This window comes from Mirounga leonina, unplaced genomic scaffold, assembly GCF_011800145.1.
Source record: "Mirounga leonina isolate KUSES-001 unplaced genomic scaffold, KU_Mleo_1.0 Mir_200, whole genome shotgun sequence".
Classification (NCBI taxonomy): Eukaryota; Metazoa; Chordata; class Mammalia; order Carnivora; family Phocidae; genus Mirounga; species Mirounga leonina.
The window spans coordinates 15,994,568-16,017,939 of record NW_023270503.1 but is presented as its reverse complement, the minus strand read 5'-3'; the positions used below and the strand labels follow the sequence as shown (position 1 = coordinate 16,017,939).

The 23,372-nt window shown below is 54.3% G+C and overlaps 1 protein-coding gene across 1 annotated transcript; it reads right to left on the bottom strand.

The window, feature by feature from the left end:
• Positions 1 to 357: 357 nt before the first annotated feature.
• On the bottom strand, positions 358 to 23,033 carry TRIM25 (tripartite motif containing 25). The gene is made up of 9 exons (XM_035026782.1): positions 22,353 to 23,033; positions 18,151 to 18,246; positions 15,195 to 15,428; positions 11,998 to 12,169; positions 10,351 to 10,416; positions 7,818 to 7,844; positions 7,374 to 7,475; positions 7,194 to 7,292; positions 358 to 4,130 (listed from the first exon to the last, which is right to left on the bottom strand). Exons 1-9 carry the CDS (start codon positions 22,953 to 22,955, stop codon positions 3,604 to 3,606), a joined length of 1,926 nt encoding a protein of 641 aa, XP_034882673.1. The 5' UTR covers positions 22,956 to 23,033; the 3' UTR covers positions 358 to 3,603.
• Positions 23,034 to 23,372: the final 339 nt, after the last annotated feature.

The window sequence follows — 23,372 nt, the reverse complement described above, 5'->3', positions numbered from 1 at the left end:
CTGCAGAGGGCTGCAAGGAGTGGTACAGCATGAGAGCTCCCCCTTCCAGCCTCCTGACTCCATTTTTTTTTAAAAAAAAAGCCTTATTTATGAGAGAAAGACAGAAGGAGCACAAACAGGGGAAGGGGCAGAGGGAGAGGGACACGCAGACTCCGTGCTGAGCGTGGGGCCCGAGGTGGGGCTCAATCCCACAACCCTGAGATCGTGACCTGAGCTGAAACCAAGTGTTGGACGCTTAACCAACTGAGCCACCCAGGTGCCTCCCAACTGCATTTCAAATGAGGCTTCCTTTATTCAGCTGTGCAGCTCCCGCGTGTCTTAGGCTGAGATGCTGTGACAAAAGTACCAGAAACTGGGTGACTTCAATCGCAAACATTTATTTCTCACAGCTCTGAAGGCTGGAAGATCCAGCCAAGATCCAGGGCTGGTTGATTCAAAGCCTGGTGAGGAACAGCTTCCTGGTTCAGACAGCTGTCTTCCTGCTATGTCCCCACATGGCAGAAGGGGTGAGGGAGCTCTACGGGGGTCTCTTTATAGGGGCACTGATCTCATTCACGAGGGCTCTGCTTTTATGACCTAATCCCCCCACCCCTCCCATCGCACTGGGGGTTAGGTTTCAACACATGATTGTTGAAGCAAGAGAAACATCCAGCACCTCACTCGGGCTCAAGAATTCACGAAAACAAAACAAAACAAAAACAAAATTCACGAGAACTCCCAGAACTCAGAAAGTGCTATACTTTTCAGTGTGTGTAGACGATGCATACGATGTCTGGGCTGCAAGAAAAAGTGCCAGATACTGCTTTGTTACATTCACAGGTTCTAAGGCAGGTCAACCAGCCTTGGCCCTAGTAGTTCTCATGGGTTTCAAAAGATCGGTGCCTACGGCCCTAATTGTCTCCTGAAGAGTCGACCCCTTAAAAAAATCAGCTCGTGAAATAATAGCTCAAATACTCTGAATTAACTAAAGTCAATAGTGGGGGGAGGCGGGATAAAGAAATGATGTCCCAGTATTAGTTCCAGGTCACAGATCCATTTCAGAGTAATGAAGCCAGAGGCACCGACCGGTCTTGAATAATACAAACACCCGACCCTGACCTGCTCATGCCAGAGTGACTGCGTCGGTCCCTGACGCCTGCGTCTGGGGTCGTAGTTTTATGTTTGTGTTTCTGGGGATTTCTGACTCTTCCCCAGGGTGCCGGGGGGCATCTAGGTGGCATCTCCTCCATGACGGGATGGCAAGAGTAGTGAGCAGAGGAATCCAATACCTCCTCATCTGACTGACTTTGCAAAACGAGAAGTCAGATGAATGCAAAGTTGCCCCAACCTTGAGGACTGTGCCCTGGGCAGTGGCGAGGGAACTTACGTCTCACCGCTGCACACAGGATGGCTCAGGACAGCAAGGGTTTCCATCTCCAGAGCCCCTTGCACAGAGCTCAGCGCGGGCTACCCACTTGCCTCTCTCACACACAGAGGGAAGTATCTGCCCCGTCCCGAGGCTGGGACAACGCGCGGGGGAGGCGCGCTCTGTTGCTCTGAGGTCCACAGAAGAGAGCCACAGCAGGACCCACGGACTCCCCGCCAGCATTCTCCTCCCCTCAGCCCAGCTGTCTCCCAAGCCAAATTGGCTTCAGACAAGGCTTTTGTTTCAGAGGATCAATGAAGATGCTTTTGACCTGGGCCAACAGCAGAGAAGAATCACCAAAGAACTCTTCTTCCCAGAATCAAAGGAAGAAAACTTTAAAAAAAACTACATCTCGGCTACTGCAGGGATCTCTTCCCTACAAAGATGATCTCCCTCCCAAGGAAGTGGAAGTCCTTGCCAGGGGAGGACACAGATCAACACACCCATCAGGAATTTCCAGTGCTCGGGGCTCGATGGGAGTGCCCTGGAATTCCAGCTCGAGGCCAGAGATGTGTTACATTCTCAAATACTCATAGAAGAGGTCTGGGGTCCCCACGTCCCCAATGGTGACCTCTTTTTTATACCACAAAGAGCCTAATCTGACCTCCCCCTCTTAGGAAAGTCCAGAGCAGGATTCATCTCACCAACAGGAGGTTAAATTCCTCCCACTTTTGGATTGGGAATTTATATCCTGACAACATCAGGATATAAGGAGCTTGGGAAATTCTGGCAATCCATTCCTTCCTTCCCCTTCATGGACTGGGATCATTTTCACTGCACAGAAGCACTGCAGGAAAGTTAGCCCCTTGTGCTTCGGCCCTGTAGTGCATTCTCTCCCTGGCCCTTAAAGTCTCTGGCTCCCCTAGCCTGGTCAACCCCCATCTGGAATTAGCTCAAAGGAGGCAAAGAGAAGGGGCTAGAGCCAGCGGCAGGCATCTGACTCCCGTGAGGGCCAGCCCCGGGGGGTGCAGCCTGTGGCCAGGGATAAACAGGAATGCTGATGTTTCCCAGGACCTGCCAGAAGATGCTTTGGGCCACAGGTAGTCACCCCAGCAGGTGAGCTAGCGTGGTCCGGGAGGCAGCCCCGCATGACCTGTCCATGCGATTACAGGCTACGGATAGCAAGCCTAGCTGTCCACTCGACTGTGCTGGCCACCGTGGGATCTCCACCAGCCAGTCCAGGATCTCACAGTCCTGGGGAGGAGAGGCTACCACGGAGCCCAGTTATCAGTAAGAAGGCAAGACGACACTCTACTAAGAGCAAAACCACCACGCTCTGTCAACCCAGAGCAGGGTCGCTCTTGCCCAGGGGAGTTCCTTGCCCCAAAGCCTAAGCTATGGGAAGAAGGCCTCCCCAAGGCTCTGTGGGTACAGCCAAAGAATGTCAGCCAAGAGTGGGAAATGGGAGGGGTTTCCATCTGTGGGACCTGGGTCACCTTCACCTTGAATCACAAATTCCACAAAGGCTGATTCAGATCGTGGTTCGAAACCTTAGCCTGAAAAGTTTCCTGTTGCATTAAACATTTGAAAGCCATCGATGGGGTGTGAGGTACGAGGAGAGGAAGGGGGGCAGGCCTATTTGCCAGTGGAGGGATCTCTTCCCTACAAAGAAACTCTGATCTGGGTGGAGACCCGACATGTGTAGTTTCTCTTAAGGACAGAAAATAACCAGGGTCTGAGCATACACCCGAATGCCCGCAGGTGGGCAGGGGGAGGGGCGGGGGGTGAATAACTGAAATTCAATTACTCTGGAATTTTTAAACAATCTATTGCGTTGAATAGCCCTATAGGGAGGAATCAAAATGCTAAGAACCGAAGGCTGATCCAGAGAGCAAAGGGGCTCACGCCACGTCGCCTGAGGAGCGCACGGTGGCTACAGACTCCCTCCAAGAGGAAAGGGCGCTAACGATTTTACCCCCCAAAGCCCCGCCCCACTGCCCGCAGCCACAGACCTACCAGAACAAGGGGAGGAGGTCACCCTGCCCTAATGGGCACCAGGAGGTGGCAATGCTTCCTGGCCCAGCACGCGATCACCCCCACCCCTTCCCCTGGCCAGATCTCTCCTCTTACCCCATCCCCCGGCCCCCGCCTCCCACCAGGTCCCCTCCCACACTCTCAACCCCTGGTCCCTCAGAGGTCCCCCTGCAGCTCTGCCCCCCACAGTCTGGGGCCCGCAGAGGCCCGCGTCCGGGGCCTGCCTACTTGGAGCAGATGGAGAGCATGGCACCAGCAGAGAACACCCAGAAGGCCGGGTACAGGGCTTCAGTGAAGTCCACCTTGAACTTATACATCAGGTGGACCCTGTCGGCGACGGCAAAGAAGATGACGAAGCCATGGTCACAGTTGAGAAGCACACCGACCCGCGTGGCCTTGGTGGAGGGCAGCGTCTTCTCCACGTTGTTGTGCCACGCAGAGATCTTGGTGTTGAACCACTCCACGCACCACGAGGCGCTGTTGCGGCCGAGCCGGCTCTCGGGGCCCTGGCGTGGCATGCTGCCGTAGCAGACGCCCACCCCACAGAAGTGGCTCTTCTGCAGCTCCACCTCCCAGTAGTGGATCCCTTTCTTGTAGCAGTGCAGGCCCAGCACCTGAGAGCAGTACATGAACCTCTTGGGATGCGGCTGGTAGTTCAGGGGTGAGTCGGCCACAGAGGCGACACTGTAGTTCTCCGACAGCGCCACCTTGTTGTGGGCGGTGTTGTAGTCCAGGCTGAATTTAACGGCATCTAAGAAAGCATTACCCAGGGGATCGATTACAAGGAGCCCAAAGTGCTCTCATGTTTAAACCTTTCCCCCTTGGGACGCCTGGGTGGCTCAGTCGTTAAACCTTTCCCCAACTGGTAGTACTTATTTATTTTATCCATCCATCTATCCACCCATCCACCCATATATCCATCTCTCCATCCATCCATCTATCCATCCATCTACCCATATATCCATACCTCCACCCATCTATCCCATCCATCTACCTACCCATCCACCCATATATCCATATCTCCACCCATCCATCCATCTATCCATCCATCTACCCATATATCCATATCTCCACCCATCTATCCATCCATCTATCTACCCATCCACCCATATATCCATATCTCCACCCATCCATCCATCTATCCATCCATCTACCCATATATCCATATCTCCACCCATCTATCCATCCATCTACCCATGCATCCACCCATATATCCATATCTCCACCCATCCATCTACCTATATATCCATATCTCCATCCATCCACCCACCCACCCATCCACCCATATATCCATATCTCCACCCACCCATCCACCCATATATCTGTATCTCCACCCATCTACCCACCCATCCACCCATATATCCGTATCTCCACCCATCTATCCATCCACCTACCCACCCACCCACCCATATATCCATATCTCCATCCATCCATCTACCCACCCACCCATCCACTCCATCTGTCCATCATCCATACACACATCCATCCATCCATCCTATCCAGCCAGCCTGACATGTGTCCATCTGTCTATCCATCAATCCAGCCAACTCTCCATCTATCTGTCACCCATCTGTCTATTCATTCACCCAAAGCCATTTACTGAGCACCTGATTCTGGGCAAGACACACAACTCTGACCAGACATGGTACCCAACCTCATGGCAAGGCAAGCCCATCAGTGACCACACCGTGAGGCCGCACTCTGCTAACCAGGTGGTGCACTGCTCTAGGGGCAAAGTGACTCTACTTGAAGGGTGGGGAGAGCACAGGGGAACATTTCGCAAGTGGGCTGGAATCTGAGCTGAGCAACAGGAAGCTGAGAAAAATTAAACAGAAGCAAGCAGAGTGGGGTGAAGCTAATCTGGGCAAAGGGGACAGCAAAAGCAAAGCCTGGAGTCACAAGGATGGTGGCATGTACTGGGACCAGAAAAGGCTGGGCAGCTGGGAGAGAGGTCCTAGCAGGAGAAGGGAGACAGGTCGGGGCCACAGGGCAGAGAGCTAAAGGATCTAGACTTTACTTGGTGGGCAGCAGGGAGCCAAACACAGCAATTACCTGAATATTCCTGGTCGGGACACTCGCATGGCCTCCCTACCCTTCCTGCCACACTTCCAATCAGCTCCAGGAGATCTGAAGACTGAGCTCAGCTGCATGTTGTCCCCATGCTCAACCTCCTTCCTGGGACACACTCATCTCTGCCCCTCCCCTCCCAGGAGACCCTGGACCGTGGGAGAGAGGTCCCAGGGCAGAGGGGAAATCCCTAGCTTGGGAACTTGGAAACCAAGAGACCCGGGTTTTTGCCACCGCCTGCCATTCCCTTGCTAGATGGCTCAGGGCAGGATGCTTTCCACGGAGGCCTGAGGTTCCCCCCCCCCCACCCCGCCAACCCGAGGCAAGATGAACAGAGGAGGGAAAATGTTCTCCAAGGTCCTGCGTTGCTACAACTCCCTTTCTCTGCCCACGCGGCTGATCTCAAGCAGCCCAGGGCTCCAGAAACACGTGGCTCAGTGCGTCACCTCACCAGCAGCTCTGTGGCAGTTAGCTCTGGCCCCAGGCCAGGCCTGGGTCTTGCGGGGGGCAGGGGAGGAACCGCAGGAAGCTCTGGGGACACAGGCCCTGAGGAAGCTGGCCCCTGCCGTAGACGGCCCGGGCTGACTGCAAAGGTACCTATGAAGGAGCGACCAGAGGTGCGGGTGGTGCCCAGGGCAGCACAGCGACTCTGCAGACGCAGGGGGTGTTCCTTCTAGAAGGACGAATGCCCCCAGAGGGCCAGCCAACTGAAGGCTGGAAGGCGTCCTTGACGTTCAGCTGCACGGGGGCTGCCACTACCCCCAGCCAGAGCGGGCCTGCCGCAGGGCAGGGACAGAGGCCCGACTCGCGGCTCTCGCCCCCCGCGGCCCCGGGGGGCTTTCGGCAACACGGACACTTGCAGCTCTGGCAGCAGCGGGACGGGGTCCAGCTCCCCGGGGGTTCTGACCCTTGGCCACAGCAATGCAGCTGTAGTTTTCCAACTTCCCTCCAAAGATCACAGAGGAAATGAGACTACCACCCAGCTTTCTGTGCTGGTCCCCTGCAGCCGGATCTTGCAGCACTGGCCTGGGCCCAGAAATCTGTATTTTTCACCCGTATTCAGGCGAGAGGGAGGCTGTCTGCATTCGCCGCTTTTGTGTTCCTCTGTTGGCTTTGCTTTTGCTTTTGGGATGAGGGGAACTGAAACATCTGCGGAGGGACAGGCCCCAGGAGAGCCGGTGAGGGTGACCAGGTGCAGGAGTGCAGACAGAGCAGGAGGAGGTGGACTGGCTGGGGAGGGGGGCAGCCGGGGAGGGGGCGGGAGGGGGCAGGTGGCGATGCACGAGAGATGGCAATAACAAGGGGACAAGGGGCCCCTCTTCTCTGTGAAGTGGAGGAGGGCGGGTGGGACAGGGAGAAGACTGGTTATGGCAAGTGGGAAGGTTCTGGAATGGCAGGGGAGCCGAGGAGAAGACTGGAGCCGGGGTGCTGGCAGTGGGCCCCCAGCAATGCCTGAGGCATGGCGGTGGGCAGCAGGTGCGGGTCCAGAGAAAGGGGCGAGCTGGGCTCACGCAGGGCTGGGGGTTCAAAGCACCACCGTGGCATCGGTGTTGGCGGGGGAGGGGCGGGGGGGGACGGAAGGGGAGCGAGGAGGGCTGCGGCCAAGTGCAGGACAGGCCGGTGGCGCACAAGAGGAAGGGGAGCCGAGCTGGACCTCCAGACAGAGGCGAGGGCGAAGCCGTGAGCAGAGCTGCACAGGAGAGCCCAAGAGCCAGTGGGGCCGCTCCCCAGAGCCGACGCTACTCACACTCCAAGAGCTCGGGCCTGGACTTGGCTAAGAAGGTCTCCAGCACCTTGGCCTTGAGGGCCGCCGCATTCAGCGGCGCGGTGGTGGCTTTGCCTACACCTGGGAGAGGACACAGAGAGCCGTTTTCAGCACAAACTCAGAGTGGACACCCCACACTACCCCCTGCCCACAATAACTCACTCTCCAGGCCAGCCTGCTTTAGTTCCAGTAACTCTTCCGGGACTCCAAAGGTGGGCATCTTGGTGGCTGAGGCAGAGGCAGAGGCAGAGGCAGAGGCAGGGGCTGGCGATAAGGAGGAGAAACATGAACTGGACCCATGACACAGTGACCAGATGGCCTGTCGTCCCTTCCACACTGATCGGCAAGCGCTACTTCTGCAAACACACCCCTGGACAGCCGGAAGGATACAGCTGAGTCCAGACAGGGCTACGCTCCTTGTCCGTCTCACTCCATGCACTCGCGCTCACCCCCAACCTCAGGCCCGCCTGCCACGACAGAACCTAAGCACAGAACTCGGGCCCCATCACAGAACCCCGACCAGAGAGGCCAGGCTCTGCTGCCAGCATTTAGTTCCACACCTGGGCAATCTCAAGAAACAAACGGGGGCCCAGATGCATAACTTACGAGGTTTCTTGGATCTCTTTTCTTCTTCTGAAAAAGAAAATTTTCAGAATTAAGATGAAGCACAGCATGATGACACTTTCAAAACACCATAATAGGGGCACCTGGGTGCCTTGGTTAAGCGTCTGCCCTCGGCTCAGGTCATGATCTCAGGGTCCTGGGACTGGGCTCCCTGCTCGGCGGGGAGACTGCTTCTCTGGCTCCCTCTGCCCCTCCCCCTGCTCATGCTCTTGCACTCTCTCACTCTCTCTCTCTCAAATAAATAAATAAAATCTTTCTTAAAAACCACCATAATAATAATTTGCATGAATGTGACCCATACAAATAAAGTGAGGATGTTGTCCCTGGAAACAAGCAAATGAATCTATGGTGACAGCAAACTGCATAGTGGTTTTGGGGGTTGGGACTGATAATGAGGAGCATGAAAGACTTTTCTGGGGTAATTCTTTAACTTGATTTGGTAACACACACATACACGCTTGTCAAAATTAATCTAACTGCACATTTAAGATCTGCACATTTTACTATAGGTAAATTTTCTCTCTATAAAAGAAAAAGTACAAAAAACAAAAAGGGAGTCAACAAAAAACTGTGCTTGCTGAGTATCACAATAGTCTTTAAAAACTATCTGGAGTGTGTGCCTATGAAAACTGAGTTTACCTAAAGCAATGAGCCTCCAACCAGCAGCATCAGCATTGCTGGGGAATCTGTAGGAAATGCAAACTCTTGGATCCCACCCAAGACCCTGCTGACTCTGACAGTCCAGGGGTGGGGCCCAGCGACCTGTGTTTTATACACCCCTGGTGAGTCTGAAACATGCTCAAGTCTACGTGAGCTAGAAGATTTCGGGTTCCCTCCGCCACCTTCCCCACCACCGGAATGAAAAGGGGTGTTGTGGATCTTTTTTTTTTTTTTTTTTTTAAGATTTTATTTATTTATTTATTTGACAGAGAGACACAGCGAGAGAGGGAACACAAGCAGGGGGAGTGGGAGAGGGAGAAGCAGGCTCCCCGCAGAGCAGGGAGCCCGATGCGGGACTCGATCCCAGGACCCTGGGATCATGACCTGGGCTGAAGGCAGTCGCTTAACCAACTGAGCCACCCAGGCGCCCGGTGTTGTGGATCTTATCCCTGCCCGCAGACAAACCCTGCTCTCCTATCATCCTCTACTTCCCCACCAGCCCCCACTCAGCCCCACATGACCCCCTTGCTCCCCATTCCTCCCACTTCCGAGTCTATGTCCAGACGCTGTCTTCACTCTGGCCCCATCTCCTCCTCACCTGCCCACTCACACAGGACCAGCCACTTGGGAGGACCCCAGGCTGTGCCGCCGGCCTAGGGCATGGGCCCCCTCCCTGGTCCTCACAGCCATTCTGAGTCTCATCTGCACTGTGACTGGTCCACTCCTTCCCACCATCTGCAGCTCACTCGGGCTAAGAGCCGCACTTGTGATCTGGGCCGGCGGTGAGGATGCTCTCGGGGAAGTGTGGTTGGAGGACAGGTGCATAGTGCTTGTTCACCAATTTTTCCCTTCCCTGGTCACACCAGGGGCCCTTCCACATCTGCCGGCTGGCTGGGGGCTCCCTGCTCCATCCACACCAGGCACCCCGGCTCCTGGCTCTCTACTCCATTTGGAGACCCAATACCACACATCTGTCTGCCAAAGACAGCCTAGACTCTAAAACCAAGCAACAATAGCATGGACCCAGAGTTCCCACATCCCCCAGGGGCAGCACTCCTCGGGGCACGCTGACTTTTCAGAGAAGTGATAACAGCCACAGGTCAGGGGCATATTTATGGGCTTTAAGGAGCTTCACAATGATCAGTGTCCCGTGGAAACCTCAGTCATAAGAATCCCATGAGGTCATCGTCGTTATGGTCCAAGTTTGACAGATGAGGAAACTGAGGACCATTCGTCTCCCTGACCCCCACCTCAACAGCATATGCCTTCTCACCGTGTGGGTGGTATGCCCCCCTCAAGGGGGCAAAAATGGATTCTTGGTGGAAGAGGGTGAAAAAAATCTTACTCTTTACATGTATGAAAGCATAATCTATAGAGAGACATACTGCATATGTGTAGTATTAGAATTTCACAGGTGGGGGCAATTAGGAAAACACGGTCTTCAGTGGCTGGGGGGGCGGGTAAGAGAAGGACAGTCATGGGAAGGAGGTCGGGAAGTGCTCGGACAGAAGCACAGGATGACTCAAGACGGAACAGCTCTGAGCCGCTCCTCCAGGGGGCGCTCTGCCCAAGTGCCAAAACTTGGGTGTCAGCAAGTATTTCTCAAGACAAGCGGGTGTTGGTAACCTTGCTGGCCCAGGCCGGCCGCACAAGCACAACCCGCGCAAGCACAACCCGTGCTGAAGGGAAGGTCCTGCCAAGCACCCCAGGGGAGCCCTGCGGCAGCCCCTCCAGCCTCCACTCGGTGGCACTGTGGCCAGACTCGTCTGTAGAGGTACTTGCCCCCCTCCCCCCCAACCACGGCCATTTGGGACGGGCTGGCAAGAGCCCCAGGAACAGCAGCAAGGTTACTTACTCGGGAACTTTTTTGCAAAGTGTATGGGTTTGGGCGTAGATGCTGGGCCATGCTCTCCGGGGTTCCCTGTGCCAAAGAAGAAGGGGTTACTTTATGCAGCTCTTCCAAAGCAACCCCGGGGGCCAGCTTTGCCAGGGGCAGGTGGAGAGAGGGTCTACAAAGGTGATTTCCACGGACTTTCCCTACCCAATCCTTTACAGGAGCTAGAAACAAGGAGACAAAAAGACGAGTTTGGTGTGTCCCTCTTTTCTCTTAAAGTGTAGCCGGGGTCAATGTTTTCTCTGCCAGTGCCCCGCTCCATGACCTCTAAAGCCTCTCAGGTTCCGCTTCTTCCGGTGTCAACAGGAAGGGACGAGCCCTTTGCTTGTGGCGATGAGGCCAAGAGGCCTCGTTCCTCACCCTCCAGTTTTTCCATCACCCTTCCCCAGACCAGCAATCACTGATGTAGCAGGAAAACAAATATGCATGGCCAATTCGTCTACAGCTGTACCCTCTACACAGAGCATGCCACGCCTGTTCCAGAGGCCCTTCTGCAAGGACACTCAGCTAGCCCAGCTGAGACTCAAGCCCCACCCCCAGGGTTACACGGTAAGATTCACTATGTGCCATGCTCTGTGCTAGGCACTGGGGAGAGTGTTGGATGAAAAACAGACCAAGCCCCTGCCCTCACAGAGACTGCAATCTAGTGGGGGAAGAACAAAATGACATATACGCAAAGGCTCCCAAGGGATGATAAGGATCCTGGGACCTAGTCTGAGGAGTGGGAGTGGTGGTGACAGGGGAAGTTTGCTGAGAAATACAATGTTTCAACTGATCTCTGAAGGGTGAGAGGAGTGAACTGGTAAGGATGGTGGGGTCTGAGCCTTTTGGTCAGTGGGAAGGGCACATACAAAGGCCCTGTGGCAGGAAGCTTAGCATATGTGAGGAGCTGCATGCAGAAAGATGTGTGGGAGGAGGAGGCGCTTCAAGGCTGGTGAAACGGACAAGGCCTGACCAGGCAGGGGCTTGTAGAACAGTGGCAAGAGCGTGGTCTGAAATCTGAAAGCCATGGAAATTCTCTGAACAGGGTGAGGGAAGAAGGTCCCAGGAGATCAGATTCACACCCTGAAAAGCTCTCTCTGGCTGCAGCAGGAGTGGATGCAGAAGGACTAGCTAGAAAGCTGCCACAGGTGGGGGCAACAGAAAGCAGGCAGGTGATGGCTGGCGGGGGGGCGGTGGACTGAGTCAGGAGAAATTTAAGAACTAAAATCTGGTCATGGATTGAATACAGGGGGGAAGGAAAGAGGGTGTCAGAGAAGAATGCCAGGTTTCTCTGACCCCAAAACTAGCCATTCCCCACCAACTACACTGATAATTTGGTGGGGAGTCTATTCAGAAGCCACCTGAGCCAGCCTCAAGATCACACACAAGAACAGCCTGTCCAGAAAGTCCCGTCGTTAGCATCAAGGTGCCCAGAAATGTTTTCGGAAGGATGGCTACGACTCAGGAGGTTTCCCCGTGACCTCCCAGATGGAGGGCAGATATGCCTGGACCCCTGCAACTCAAGCCCCAGTGTTCTGGATCAAGACCCTACCCCCACCCCCAATGGGGGGACCCCTCCCATTTTAGGGGTCCCAGTAGGGGAGCTCGGGGTTTGCTAATGGCTACCTGAGCCGGTGGGTTCCTCGGGCTTCTTGTCCTGGGCCTGCCTGATATACCGCTTCAGCTCGTCTTTGAGGCCCGAGGTGCCCTGAGAGACACTCTTGATCAGCTCCTGATTCAGCTCCACCTTGGGGACGTAGACTGGCTTTGTGGAGACACCTTGCAGTTTTATCCCTTTCTGAAACAAGCCAGAGTGTTAGTTCAGGCAGCTCCAAGGAAGCCAGGGCCCGGGCTCAGGCCTCATGAACCCCAGGAGGAGCTTCCCTGTGCTCACGGATGCTCAGTCCGATCACAGGCCAGAGATTGCTGGGAGCTAACGTGCACTTTCGGTCACAGCTCTCTGGATCTGGAAGGGCCCTCAGAGGCCACTCACCTACCAAGGGAGAAACTGAAGTCAAGAAATAACACGTGAGAAGGAAGGGAAAGGGAAAGGGAAAGGGAAAGGGAAAGGGAAAGGAAAGGAAAGGAAAAAGGGGAGGGGAGGGGGAGGGGAGGGGAGGGGAAAAAGGAAAGGAAAGGAAAGGAAGCAAAGAAAGAAAAGAAAGAAGGGGCACCTAGGTGGCTCAGTCGTTAAGCGTCTGCCTTCGGCTCAGGTCATGATCCCAGGGTCCTGGGATTGAGCCACGCATCGGGCTCCCTGCTCGGCAGGAAACCTGCTTCTCCCTCTCCCTCTCCCTGAGCTTGTGTTCCTTCTCTCGCTATCTCTGTCAAATAAATAAATAAAATCTTTAAAAAAAAAAAAAAAAAGAAAAGAAAGAAAAGAAAAAGGAAACAACAAGCATCCTGCCAGGAACTCTGCCAACCAGTGGCAAGGACAAAGTTGGGACACAAATCTCCTGACCCCCGTGGATAATGCTCTTCTACTCCTCCCCCTGTGACTGGCCAAGCACAGGAAACCCAGGACCATCTCCAGCCCTCCAGGAACAGCTCTGAACACACGTTCGAAAACTGGACAGGGATGCCTCAAGGCACAAAGGGTTCAGCCAGGGCACATCCAGTGAAAAGGAAGAAACTGACAGAGGGTCCCACACTTTGAGATAAAATCGGGTCATACAGCATCAAGAGGCCCCAGCTAAGGACTCAGAATCCTTCTCAGAAAACTCTAGGCAGCGGGCGCCTGGGTGGCCCATTCAGTTAAGCGTCTGCCTTCGGCTCAGGTCATGATCCCAGGGTCCTGGGATCGAGCCCCGCATCAGGCTCCCTGCTCCGTGGGAAGCCTGATTCTCCCTCTGCCCCTCCCCCCACTCATGTGCACGCTCTCTCTCCCTCTCTCACAAAAATAAATAAAAATACTTTAAAAAAAAAAAAAAGAAAGAAAGCTCTAGGCAGTTACTCCAACAAACAGGAAGGAACACTGAGATGAAAGTCAGGGGTGCCCAGCCCAGGCATGGAAAGAAGTCCATTCAGGGAGAAGAGAAGGTTCCCAGTCACTCCTGTACTCTCCCCAGGACCTACACAAGGAACCTGGTCCTCTGAGCTGTCGTCGCCCCATCGATGGGGCTCACGGGAACACGGGCTGCATGCCAGGAGAAGGGAGAGGTAATAAGGGAGCAGGCGGCCTGAACACAGCCAACAACAAGCGCATGTAAAACGGCGCCACTGGGTGCGACAGCAGAGGACATGTGAGCTCCTCAATCACCAGTACTGGCAGAATAACGGGATCTGAGGAAGATGGGGGGAAGCTAGAGTGAGCCTGGAGAAAGGAGAAGATTTACCAGGCAGAGCAGGTCAGCCACGGTGTTCCCATCCAATGCCCAGGGTGTCTGGGGAATGGTGAGTGCTCTGCTGTGGTTACAGCACGGAGCATGGGCAGGGCGTGGGTGGCAAGAGAGGAGGGTGCTGGCAAAGACAGGGCCTGGTCACCCAGGGCCTTCAGAGAGACACTTCCAGGGTCCATGGGGAGGAGGGATGGAAGGAAGGGGGTGGAGGCGTTTGCAGTAGGCAACATTCTAAGATGTCCCCCAGGATGCCCACCTGGCCCAGGGGTACACACCCTGTATAATCTCCTCCCCCTGAGTATGGGCAGGACAGTGAATGTGCTAGGATAGCACTCCTGTGATTCAGTTGCCTTATATGGAAAAACTGAAGGAATATTGCAGATGTAATGAAGATCTCAAATCTGTTGGTTTTGAGTTCATCAGGAAGGTGAGTATCCTGGTGGGCCTGACTTAACCAGATAGGAGCCATTAAAAGGGACCAGGCTTATAAGAAAGAATGAAATCTTGCCATCTGCAACATGGACGGATCTGGAGAGTAGAATGCTAAGTGAAATAAGTCAGTCAGAGAAACACAAATACCACATGATTTCACACATTTGTGGCAATTTAACAAACAAAACAAACGAGCAAAGGGGAAAAAGAGAGAGAGAGAGCCAAGCAGACTCTAGAGAACAAACTGGTGGTTACCAGAGGGGCGGGGCGTGGTGGGATGGGGGAACTAGGTGATGGGGATTAAGACCACACTTATCATGATGAACACTGAGTAAGGTACAGAATTGTTGAATCTGGTGTACATGGGGAAACTAATATAACAATGTATGTTAACTAGATACTGGAATTAAAATGTTAAAAAAAAAAAGAGGGGTGCCTGGCTGGCTCAGTTGGTAGAGCATGTGACTCTTGATATTGGGGTCATGAGTTCAAGCCCCATGTTGGGCATGGAGCCTACTTAATTAAAATTTTCAAAAAAGGAGAGAGAGACCAATAATCTAAGTAATCTAAGCAGAAAAAAAAGGGACCAGGCTTTCCTGGAGGGAGAAATTCTCCACTGGCTTTGAAGAAGTACCTGGCAAGCCGAGAGAGGGCCACATGCCAAGGAACTGCAGCAGCTTCTGGGAACCGAGAGCAGACCTCAGCCGACAGCCAGCGAGAAAGGGGGCCCTCGGGCTGCACCACGGGAACTGAAGTCCGCCAACAACCACAGGAGCTTGGAAGACAAGCCGCGGCTCATCCTCAGCCGGCAAGCCCCTAAGCCATGCCCGACCCCTGAGCCACGGAAAGTGTGAGATAGCAAATAAATGCTCTTCCAAACCAGTAGGTTTGTGTAAGTTGTCCCAGGGCACAGAAAACGGACATAGCGAGTGTCTCGGGGCAACTCCCGGGGACCTCGTACAGCCCCGTCTCCCGGTGGCCTCACTGCACGAGTCGTCAACGGCATGTGGGCAGACAGAAAGTGCATTCGACCATGTCTTCGTCGAGACCTACCTCCAGAAACTCAAACTCGTCCCCCTTGGTCAGGGCAAGTTCAACTTCCTCCTTCAGAGCCTGGATCTCACTCTTCTTCTTGAGAAGGATCTGGTAAATGTTGTCAAACTTGGTATTGACCCTCTTCTCCTCTTCCTTTATCTTCCGTGTGGAGGTGGCCTCTGCGGCATCAATGAGCACCTTGATTTCCATGTATTCCTGTCTAAGCTGCTCCATCTTCCGATTTGTAGCCTCCTAACAGGGCCAAGACACAGGGGCATCCGTCAGAGAGGCAAGAAAGTTAAGGCTGTGGTACCAAGTGCTGGTGAGATGTGGAGCACGACTCTTACCTGTACTTCGCGGCGGGAAAAATGGGCACAACTGCTTTGGATGGGAATTTGGCAAAGTCTAGTGAATCTCAAGGTGCTCCTACCCAATCCGGGGAACAACCTCTAGAAAAACACTCAAGATACCTGCCCCAGAGATAGACACAAGAATGCTCCTAAGCAGCATTGTTTGAATTAGCAACCGAATGTCTATCAGTAAGACACAAATCTGCAAATTATTCATAGGATAGAATATTAAATAGTAATGAAAATTAATGAACTGGGCAACGCATGGACAAATTTCCCCAAGGGGAAAAAACAACGTGCAGAAGAAGACGTAGGGCGTGATGCTCTTTATATAAAGCTTAGGAACAAAGAGAATGGCTTCCTCTCGGTAAGAGAACACCCCTGGAGTTTGCCAGGGCACATGGCCGCCCCAGCACAGGCTACCTCCCCAGCCACCCCTGCAGCTAGACTTGGCCACGGGACTAAGGTGCTCCCGATGCAGCATGAGCAGAGCGTTCATCTTCCCCGTCCCCTCTTCTGCAGGCTAGAACAAAGACGTCATGGCAACCCAGCTTCAACCAGAGGTGAGAAACCGCCTGCAGTAGTCGGGTAGTAAGAAAAGTCTCTGAATCCTGAAGGATCATGTGGAGCAGAGACACCCCGCTAGTCTGGGCAGCTCGTATCTGGCACTGAACTGCCAAAGGGAGCAAAAGAAACTTCTATTTTATTTAAGCCTCTGAATTTGGCGGGGCAGGAGGTGCGGAGGTGGGGGGGTAATCTCTGTTAGCAGTTTAGCCCGCCCCCTCCAACCAGTACATGTACATTCCCGTAGGTGCCCTCATCTAAGCCGCACAGCCACCGTCGGGAAAACGTTGTGACTCCGTTGTGCAGCTGGGAAAACCGAGGCTCAGAGATCTGCCCACAGGAGGCAATTATCACAGGCTATTATGTAACAGAGCTGGTATTCTCAGAACTCGTCTAATTACACCACAGATACCACAATAAAACCAGACCCTACAGCTCGAGAGCAGGATATTTAAAACTCAAATCTTCTTTCATTTTTTTTTCTTAAAGATTTTATTTATTTATTTGAGAGAGAGAGAGAATGAGAGACAGAGAGCATGAGAGGGAGGAGGGTCAGAGGGAGAAGCAGACTCCCCGCTGAGCAGGGAGCCCGATGTGGGACTCGATCCCGGGACTCCAGGATCATGACCTGAGCCGAAGGCAGTCGCTTAACCAACTGAGCCACCCAGGCGCCCTCAAATCTTCTTTCAATATAAAAATCTTCTTTCAGTATATTCCTTTAGGGGCGCCCAGCTGGCTCAGTCAGAAGAGCATGCAACTCTTGATCTTGGGGTCATGAGTTCGAGGCCCACGTGGGGTATAGAGATTACTTAAATAAATAAACTTAAAATATATATACATTCTTTTATTTATAATATCAAAAACCTTATAAAACTTATAAAAACTAGACCCCCAAAAAATCTCTAATTCTACCACTCCAATGCTTGTACTACTATCCTGTTACTATACTTCCAATCTTTTTCAGTCTTTTTTCCTACACTTTCTGTAATGGGCTGAATGATGCCTTCCCTCCGCCCAAAGATATGTCCAGATTCCAGAACCCGCGAAGGTTGCATTACTTAGCAAAAGTCTTTGCAGATGGGGCGCGTGGGTGGCTCAGTCGTTAAGCGTCTGCCTTCGGCTCAGGTCATGGTCCCAGGGTCCTGGGATCAAGTCCCGCACCGGGCTCCCTGCTCTGCGGGAAGCCTGCTTCTCCCTCTTACACTCCCCCTGCTTGTGTTCCCTCTCTCACTGTCTCTCTCTTTAAAAAAAATAAATAAAATCTTTAAAAAAAAAAAACAAAACTCTTTACAGATGTAATTAAGGTAGGAATCTTGAGATGAAGTTAACCTGGATTACCCACGTGGGCCCTAAATCCAATGACAAATGTCCTTATTAAGGACAGAAGAAAAGACAGAGAGGCTGTGAAGACAGAGGCCGGGGCTAGAGTGACACCAGCCACAAGCCTAGGAACACCTGAGCCACCTGAAGCTGGAAGAGGCAAGGAAGGATTCTTCCCTAGAACCAGGAAGTGTGGCCCTGTCTTTGATTCTGAACTTCTGGCCTCCAGAACTGTGAGCGAACACACTTCTGTCCCAGTAAGCTGAGTTGGTGGTGACTGGTTACGACAGCCCTAGAAAACTAACACACTTGCTTTTTATAAATAGATGAACTCTAGTGTGTATACACTTCTGCCTCCTGTTTTTCTCCCATTTAAATCATAACCACTTTTTATGTCAGTACTTTTTTTTTTCACGATCTTTTTTTTTTCAAGTAAGCTCTACGCCCAACGTGGAGCTCAAACTCACAACCCCAAGATCAAGAGTCACATGCTCTACCAACTGAGCCAGCCAGGCGCCCCTCTATTACTACTTTATAGCCCTAATTTTTAATGATTGCCCCTGTCCTCCCCACACCAAGGTCAGGGCTTATAGATTGTCTTCAGTTTACGTCTACAAAGGATCTTTCCTGGGGACATAGCTTTCTGGATGTCTTGCAAGGTGGATGTCTATTCCCGACACCGTGCGTGAAGCCAACAGGAGCCCAGGGCCGAGCTGGCGGTGGAGAGCCTGGTCACTCACCCGCACATCCTGCTGCCTGGCTCTCACGTCCTCAAGCGCCCTCGAGGCACCGTTGACCTGGCTGTAGATGACAGTCAGCTTATGCTTCAGCTTGGTCTGCAGAGGAAACAACCAGCATGAGAACTCACCTCAGCCCAGCCCCCAACACCAGGGACTGGCCCTGGAATCTATCCCATAGGTGCTTCTGCCACTCCGAGTCTTGCCTGCCTGTAGCTTTTTGAAGCATTCGCCTATTTATTGCCTCCCTTCAAACTTCTAGAGCAACCATACAAGAAAGAAGTTACGAGCATAGGATTTGGAGACAGACCAACTAGGGTACCAGCCCCTGTTCCCAGCTGTCCGAGCACCTGTCACCTGTGTCCTCGGCCAAGAAAGAGACACAGATGTTCCCACCTCCCAGGGCCAGTAGCAACGTGAGAAGTCAGCACAGTGCCTGGATTTTAGTAAGGACAAACCAAAGGTCAGCTTGTAGGATTAGGAGCTTCTTCATTAGCCCCCATTTTACAGACGATGAAACAGAGGCCAGGCGGCCAGCAAGGGGGCCGAGAACGAGCTGGAGGGGTTGCTTCAGTGATGGCAAATGAGGTCGTTCCGAGTCAGCCCTCCCCCTGCAAACAACCACACAAGCAAACTGCTGGGAAGAAGAATCTGCTTCACGACAATGGAGAGCTAACTAAGCAGGGAAGGATGACAGCCAAGATCTGGGAGAAGGCAATCCAGAGAGGTAAGCCTGGCCTCTGGGGTTGCTCTCCCAGAACCATCTGCCGATTCCAGAAGACAGCTGGAAGAGTCACTGTCAACCTCGGGGAAGTAGGGGGACAAGAGAGTCCAAGGCTCCTTTGGCCCCACGGGTGGGGACCTCCACAGGCTACACGCTAGGAATAAGGATGAACAAGCGGTAGCCCAGCCCCCCAACAGCTCAATCCCTGAAACTGAATTAAAGTGACTCAGAATTGCTAAGTCCCTAGCAACCTCCAGGAACCAAGGCCAATTACGCACGAAGGAAGATAATACCATCCGAGGCCTCTTAGCATTTCTATAAATTTTCAGAATCAATATCGGGAGTGTCCTCCCTCCCTGCTCAGGTGAAATGCTGGGCCACAGAAATGGGGAGGGAAAAAAAACCCAGCACCAGAATAATAGCAGTTAGTGTTTCTTATATATGCACTGCAAGCCAGGCTTCACAGGTGTTAACTTACTTAAAGCGAAGAACAACACTATATAAGGTGGGAGTTACCTGTCCTTTATAAATAAGGACATCGAAGAACAGTCACATCACTGTTAACTGGTGTTACAAGGTCCCGGTGTTGGGCGCCTGGGTGGCTCAGTCGTTAAGCGTCTGCCTTCGGCTCAAGTCATGGTCCCAGGGTCCTGGGATCGAGTCCCACATCGGGCTCCCTGCTCCACGGGAAGCCTGCTTCTCCCTCTCCCACTCCCCCTGCTTCTGTTCCTGCTCTCGCTATCTCTCTCTCTGTCAAATAAATAAATAAAATCTTAAAAAAAAAAAAAAAATTTAAAAAAAAAAAAAACAAGGTCCCGGTGTTATAATTAAAGCACTGAGTACACAGGAAATGTCTAGGAAAAAATATTTACTTCCCCTAACGAGCTGGCTCAACACCCTCCAGCCTGCCCCCTCCACTTCCCTGCCTCTCCCACTCCACTAGAGATATCAGGTCTAAACTTGACCTTGAACCTGAATTTGAACAACCCAGTGACAGTCACATATAAGGGAATGGAAGCAGAGATCAAGGTCACACTAGCTTGACCCTGAAACCCCAAGTTACTGGTGATGTTTCATATTCAACCTCTGCGACAATGCCCTTCAACCTGGCCTCTTAAAAGTGGCCAAGATAAACTGTGGGCCAAAGGCAGAAGGCCAGGCCAAGGCAGATCTGGACTCACAGGCCTCAGAGCTGGAAGAGAACTCAGAACACCCGGGCACTGGGTTCCACCTCCAACAGCCACGCTCAGCAGTGCACCCCAAAACTCTGTGTTTTGGAAAGTTTTATCCACCATTAATGAAATGTATATATGACAGTCCCCTGACAGCAGAGAGAGGGGCCTATGTGGCTCCAGACAAAGGAAAGTGGCCCAGGGACTTCAAGAGAGGCAACAATCCCCTCATTGAGGGTAGAGAACTTTTTGAAGTTCTGAGGATCTGTTCACAGATTGGGGACTTGAGTCCTCCATGAGGACGTGGGAGGCACCGGAGTCCCGAGTCCACCCCGCACCACTGGCCAAGACAAGGCAGCCACCCAAGGCCGGGGCACTGCCCAGATACAGCTGGCTCTGTCCCAGTAGCGAGGGGCAGCGGGGCTAGAAAGGGAGGCTGATCGAAGGACTTGGCAAGCCAGGACAATGGTGGGGACCAGGGAGGTGGCAAGGTCAGGCCTGTTACAAGGATTACAAAGCCCAGCGTGTACAACAAACAAGTACGCTGGGTGCAGACTCCAGCTCCAGGCCCCAGGCTGGGAGCCAGGTGTAGCTCCAGGCCAGACTGAGAAGAACTCTCCGGCCCCTACTTGCCTTCTGCCTCCATGGATAAGAACTTCTAGAAGAGCCTTTTGACGGGAGCCAGCCGCCCGGTCCTCAGGGACAGGCCCAAGCACCCCGAGGCAAAGAAGATATGGGCAGCCTGACACCTCCGCCCCAGCAAGCTCTCTCCTACCCCAGCTGCTCAGAAATTACACCTGCAGTGCTTAGCACTCACCCAGCGAGGAAGCAGAGTCAGAATTCAAACCTAGGTCTCAACACCCAGGCCGAGGTCAGAGCCAACCAGCCATCTGACGCAGGGACCTGCCTATGAAGCACTTCCCACCTCATCCAAGCTCATCGCCCCGGAGCCTCCTGACCACCCTTGCAGATCAGGAGGAAATGCTATGAATCCCATTTTACAGATGAGGCAGCTGAGGCTTGGCGAACTGCAGTGACTTGGCATAAACCACAGCTGACACGGAGCCATGTTCTGGCCCGAAAGGCTTGGCAGGTTCTTTAGGGAGGCAAGTGGAGACGCAGGTGGCCGCGCCTGACATGGTTGTGCCTCAGGGGTCAACTCTCAGACACTGCCTTGAGGTCTGGCCTCTGAGACTCAGGGAAGAAGTCCTGAGGGACCCAGCTCAGATGGAGAAGCAGACGGGGCCCGGGAAGGGCTATGGCTGCTCAGGAGCAAGGCCTGCCCCCTGGCCCTGGTGCTGCCGTAAACCTCAGCCAGGCCTCCTATCTCCTCCGACAATAGAACAGTCCTTGCTCTCCACGACAGGGCCTCGAGAATTAAAGGCAATCTGGCCACACTCTGGAGCTCAGGCTGATATAAAAAAGGTGGTCCCACTACACCTTTTCGGCCTCTGCCTTGAGTCCGCGAGGGAAGTTATGATCCCCCAAACCACTAACATCATCAGAGACCTGGAAGGCCCCTTAGGGAGCCACCTGGTCCCACCGCCTCGATTTACTGATGAAGACTCGGGCCCCGGGGCCAAATGCTGTGCTCGAAGTCGCACAGCCAGGGCGGAAGTCACTATGGTGCAAGACTTTGGTTCTGCCTGCGGGTAGTAGCCAGACGTATCTGGCACTCTGCCCACCCTTCTGCTCATAACAATCCTCCCTGGTCACTAGAACTCTCTGGCTCACCAAAAGTTTTTGCTCACATGACCTCAAGCCTCCTGGAATGTCCCATGCTCCATGAACTCGGATATCAGGCTGGTCATGGGGAAAAGCAGCAAACTGTAGAGTCGAACCAGCCGGGGTCCCAATGCCTGCTTAACCACCTACTGGGTTAGCTGAGGCTAAATTAACTTCTCTGGACCTCCATTTCCTCAACTGTAAAATGGACCTAATTATATCCACCTCTTGGATGCTGCCCAGATTTAATGAGGGAACAGAGGTAACCTCCAGGGCTCCTATCTGACGCCGAAAACCCTCGACTAAACACCATCAGACAAGTACGAGGCTCAAGGCAGGCAACTTCGTCTGTCTTCAGTGGGGGAAGAGGGTGGACCACGGATGACAGAGGAGGGCTAGATGTTCTCCTCGCCCCTTTCTATTCGGACATCGGGGACGCCCCTGCCCCGGCTCTCAGGCCCAGCAAGGCCCACCCTCCTACCCCAGGTGGTCCGCGGTGGGCCACGATGCCCACGGCGGCTCCCTCCGCACCCCGCAGCCCAGACTGCCTCCCAGTGCCCGTGCCCTCGCCCGCCACCACCTACCTCCAGGTCGGCGCTGGCCTGGCTCAGGGACGCAGGCGAGCAGGCCTTGTGCTCCACCAGGCAGATGTGGCAGATGCACTCGTCATGCTGGGGGCAGAAAAATTCCCGCAGCCGGTTGTGCTGGGGGCACTTGCGGCGCATCAGGTCCCGGACGGGGGACTGCAGCTGGTGGTCCCGGAAGGCGGGGCTGTCGAAGTGCGGCTGCAGGTGCTCCTGGCAGAAGGAGGCCATGCACACCAGGCACGTCTTGACGGCGGGCTCCTTCAGGCAGTGGTCGCAGGCCACCGGGCCCGCCGGGCTGGGCGCGGCGGCGCGGGCGGGCGGCTTCCAGCCGTCGGGGGGCGGGGGCGCCGCCCGGGCCTGCTCGGCCTGCAGGAACTGCTCCACCACCGCGCACAGCACCGTGTTCTTGCGCAGCTGCGGCCGCGCGTGGTAGCCGGCGCGGCACTGCGGGCACAGATACGGCGGGCCCTGGACGGCCCACGTCTCGTCCAGGCACGAGCCGCAGAAGTTGTGGCCGCACGGGGTGGTGACCGGCACCTTGAAGGGCTCCAGGCAGATGGAGCACGACAGCTCCTCGGCCAGGGGGACCAGCTCCGCCATGGCGCTCCTGCGGGACGGGAAGGGACGCGCTGGGACGGCGGCCGCGGAAGACCAACGACCGCGCGAGGCCCGCGAGGAAACGAAACTGAGCGGCGGGCGGGGCGGGCCCCGCGGCCCTGCAGGAAGTCACGTGGGGCGGGGCGGGGCGGGCCGGGCCGCCGGGGGGTCCCGGGGCGCGGGGCGTCGGGGCGCGCGCGGAGCGGCTCGGCCCCGCCGGGTGGGCGCGGGCGCCGGGCTCGGGCCTCAGTTTGTGCCCCCAGGCCGCAGCGGTTTCTGCTCCCCCCCCCCGGCCCCGGCCCCGGCGGAGGAGGAAACCTGCGCGGCAGGTGGAGAACCCCGGCCCGGTGGCGCTTCTGCCCCGGCGCGCCCAGTGCCTTCCTGCGGAGAACCCACCCAGACCCGCGCGGCGCGGTGCGC

Excerpts from the sequence above, each read along its gene's own strand:
- TRIM25 (XM_035026782.1), bottom strand. The coding sequence starts at position 22,955 with ATGGCGGAGCTGGTCCCCCTGGCCGAGGAGCTGTCGTGCTCCATCTGC. Across the intron at positions 18,247-22,352 it reads AGGCCAGCGCCGACCTGGAG|ACCAAGCTGAAGCATAAGCT; the intron begins GTAGGTGGTGGC and ends TTTCCTCTGCAG. Across the intron at positions 7,293-7,373 it reads AAAGCAGGCTGGCCTGGAGA|GTGTAGGCAAAGCCACCACC; the intron begins GTGAGTTATTGT and ends GTCCTCTCCCAG.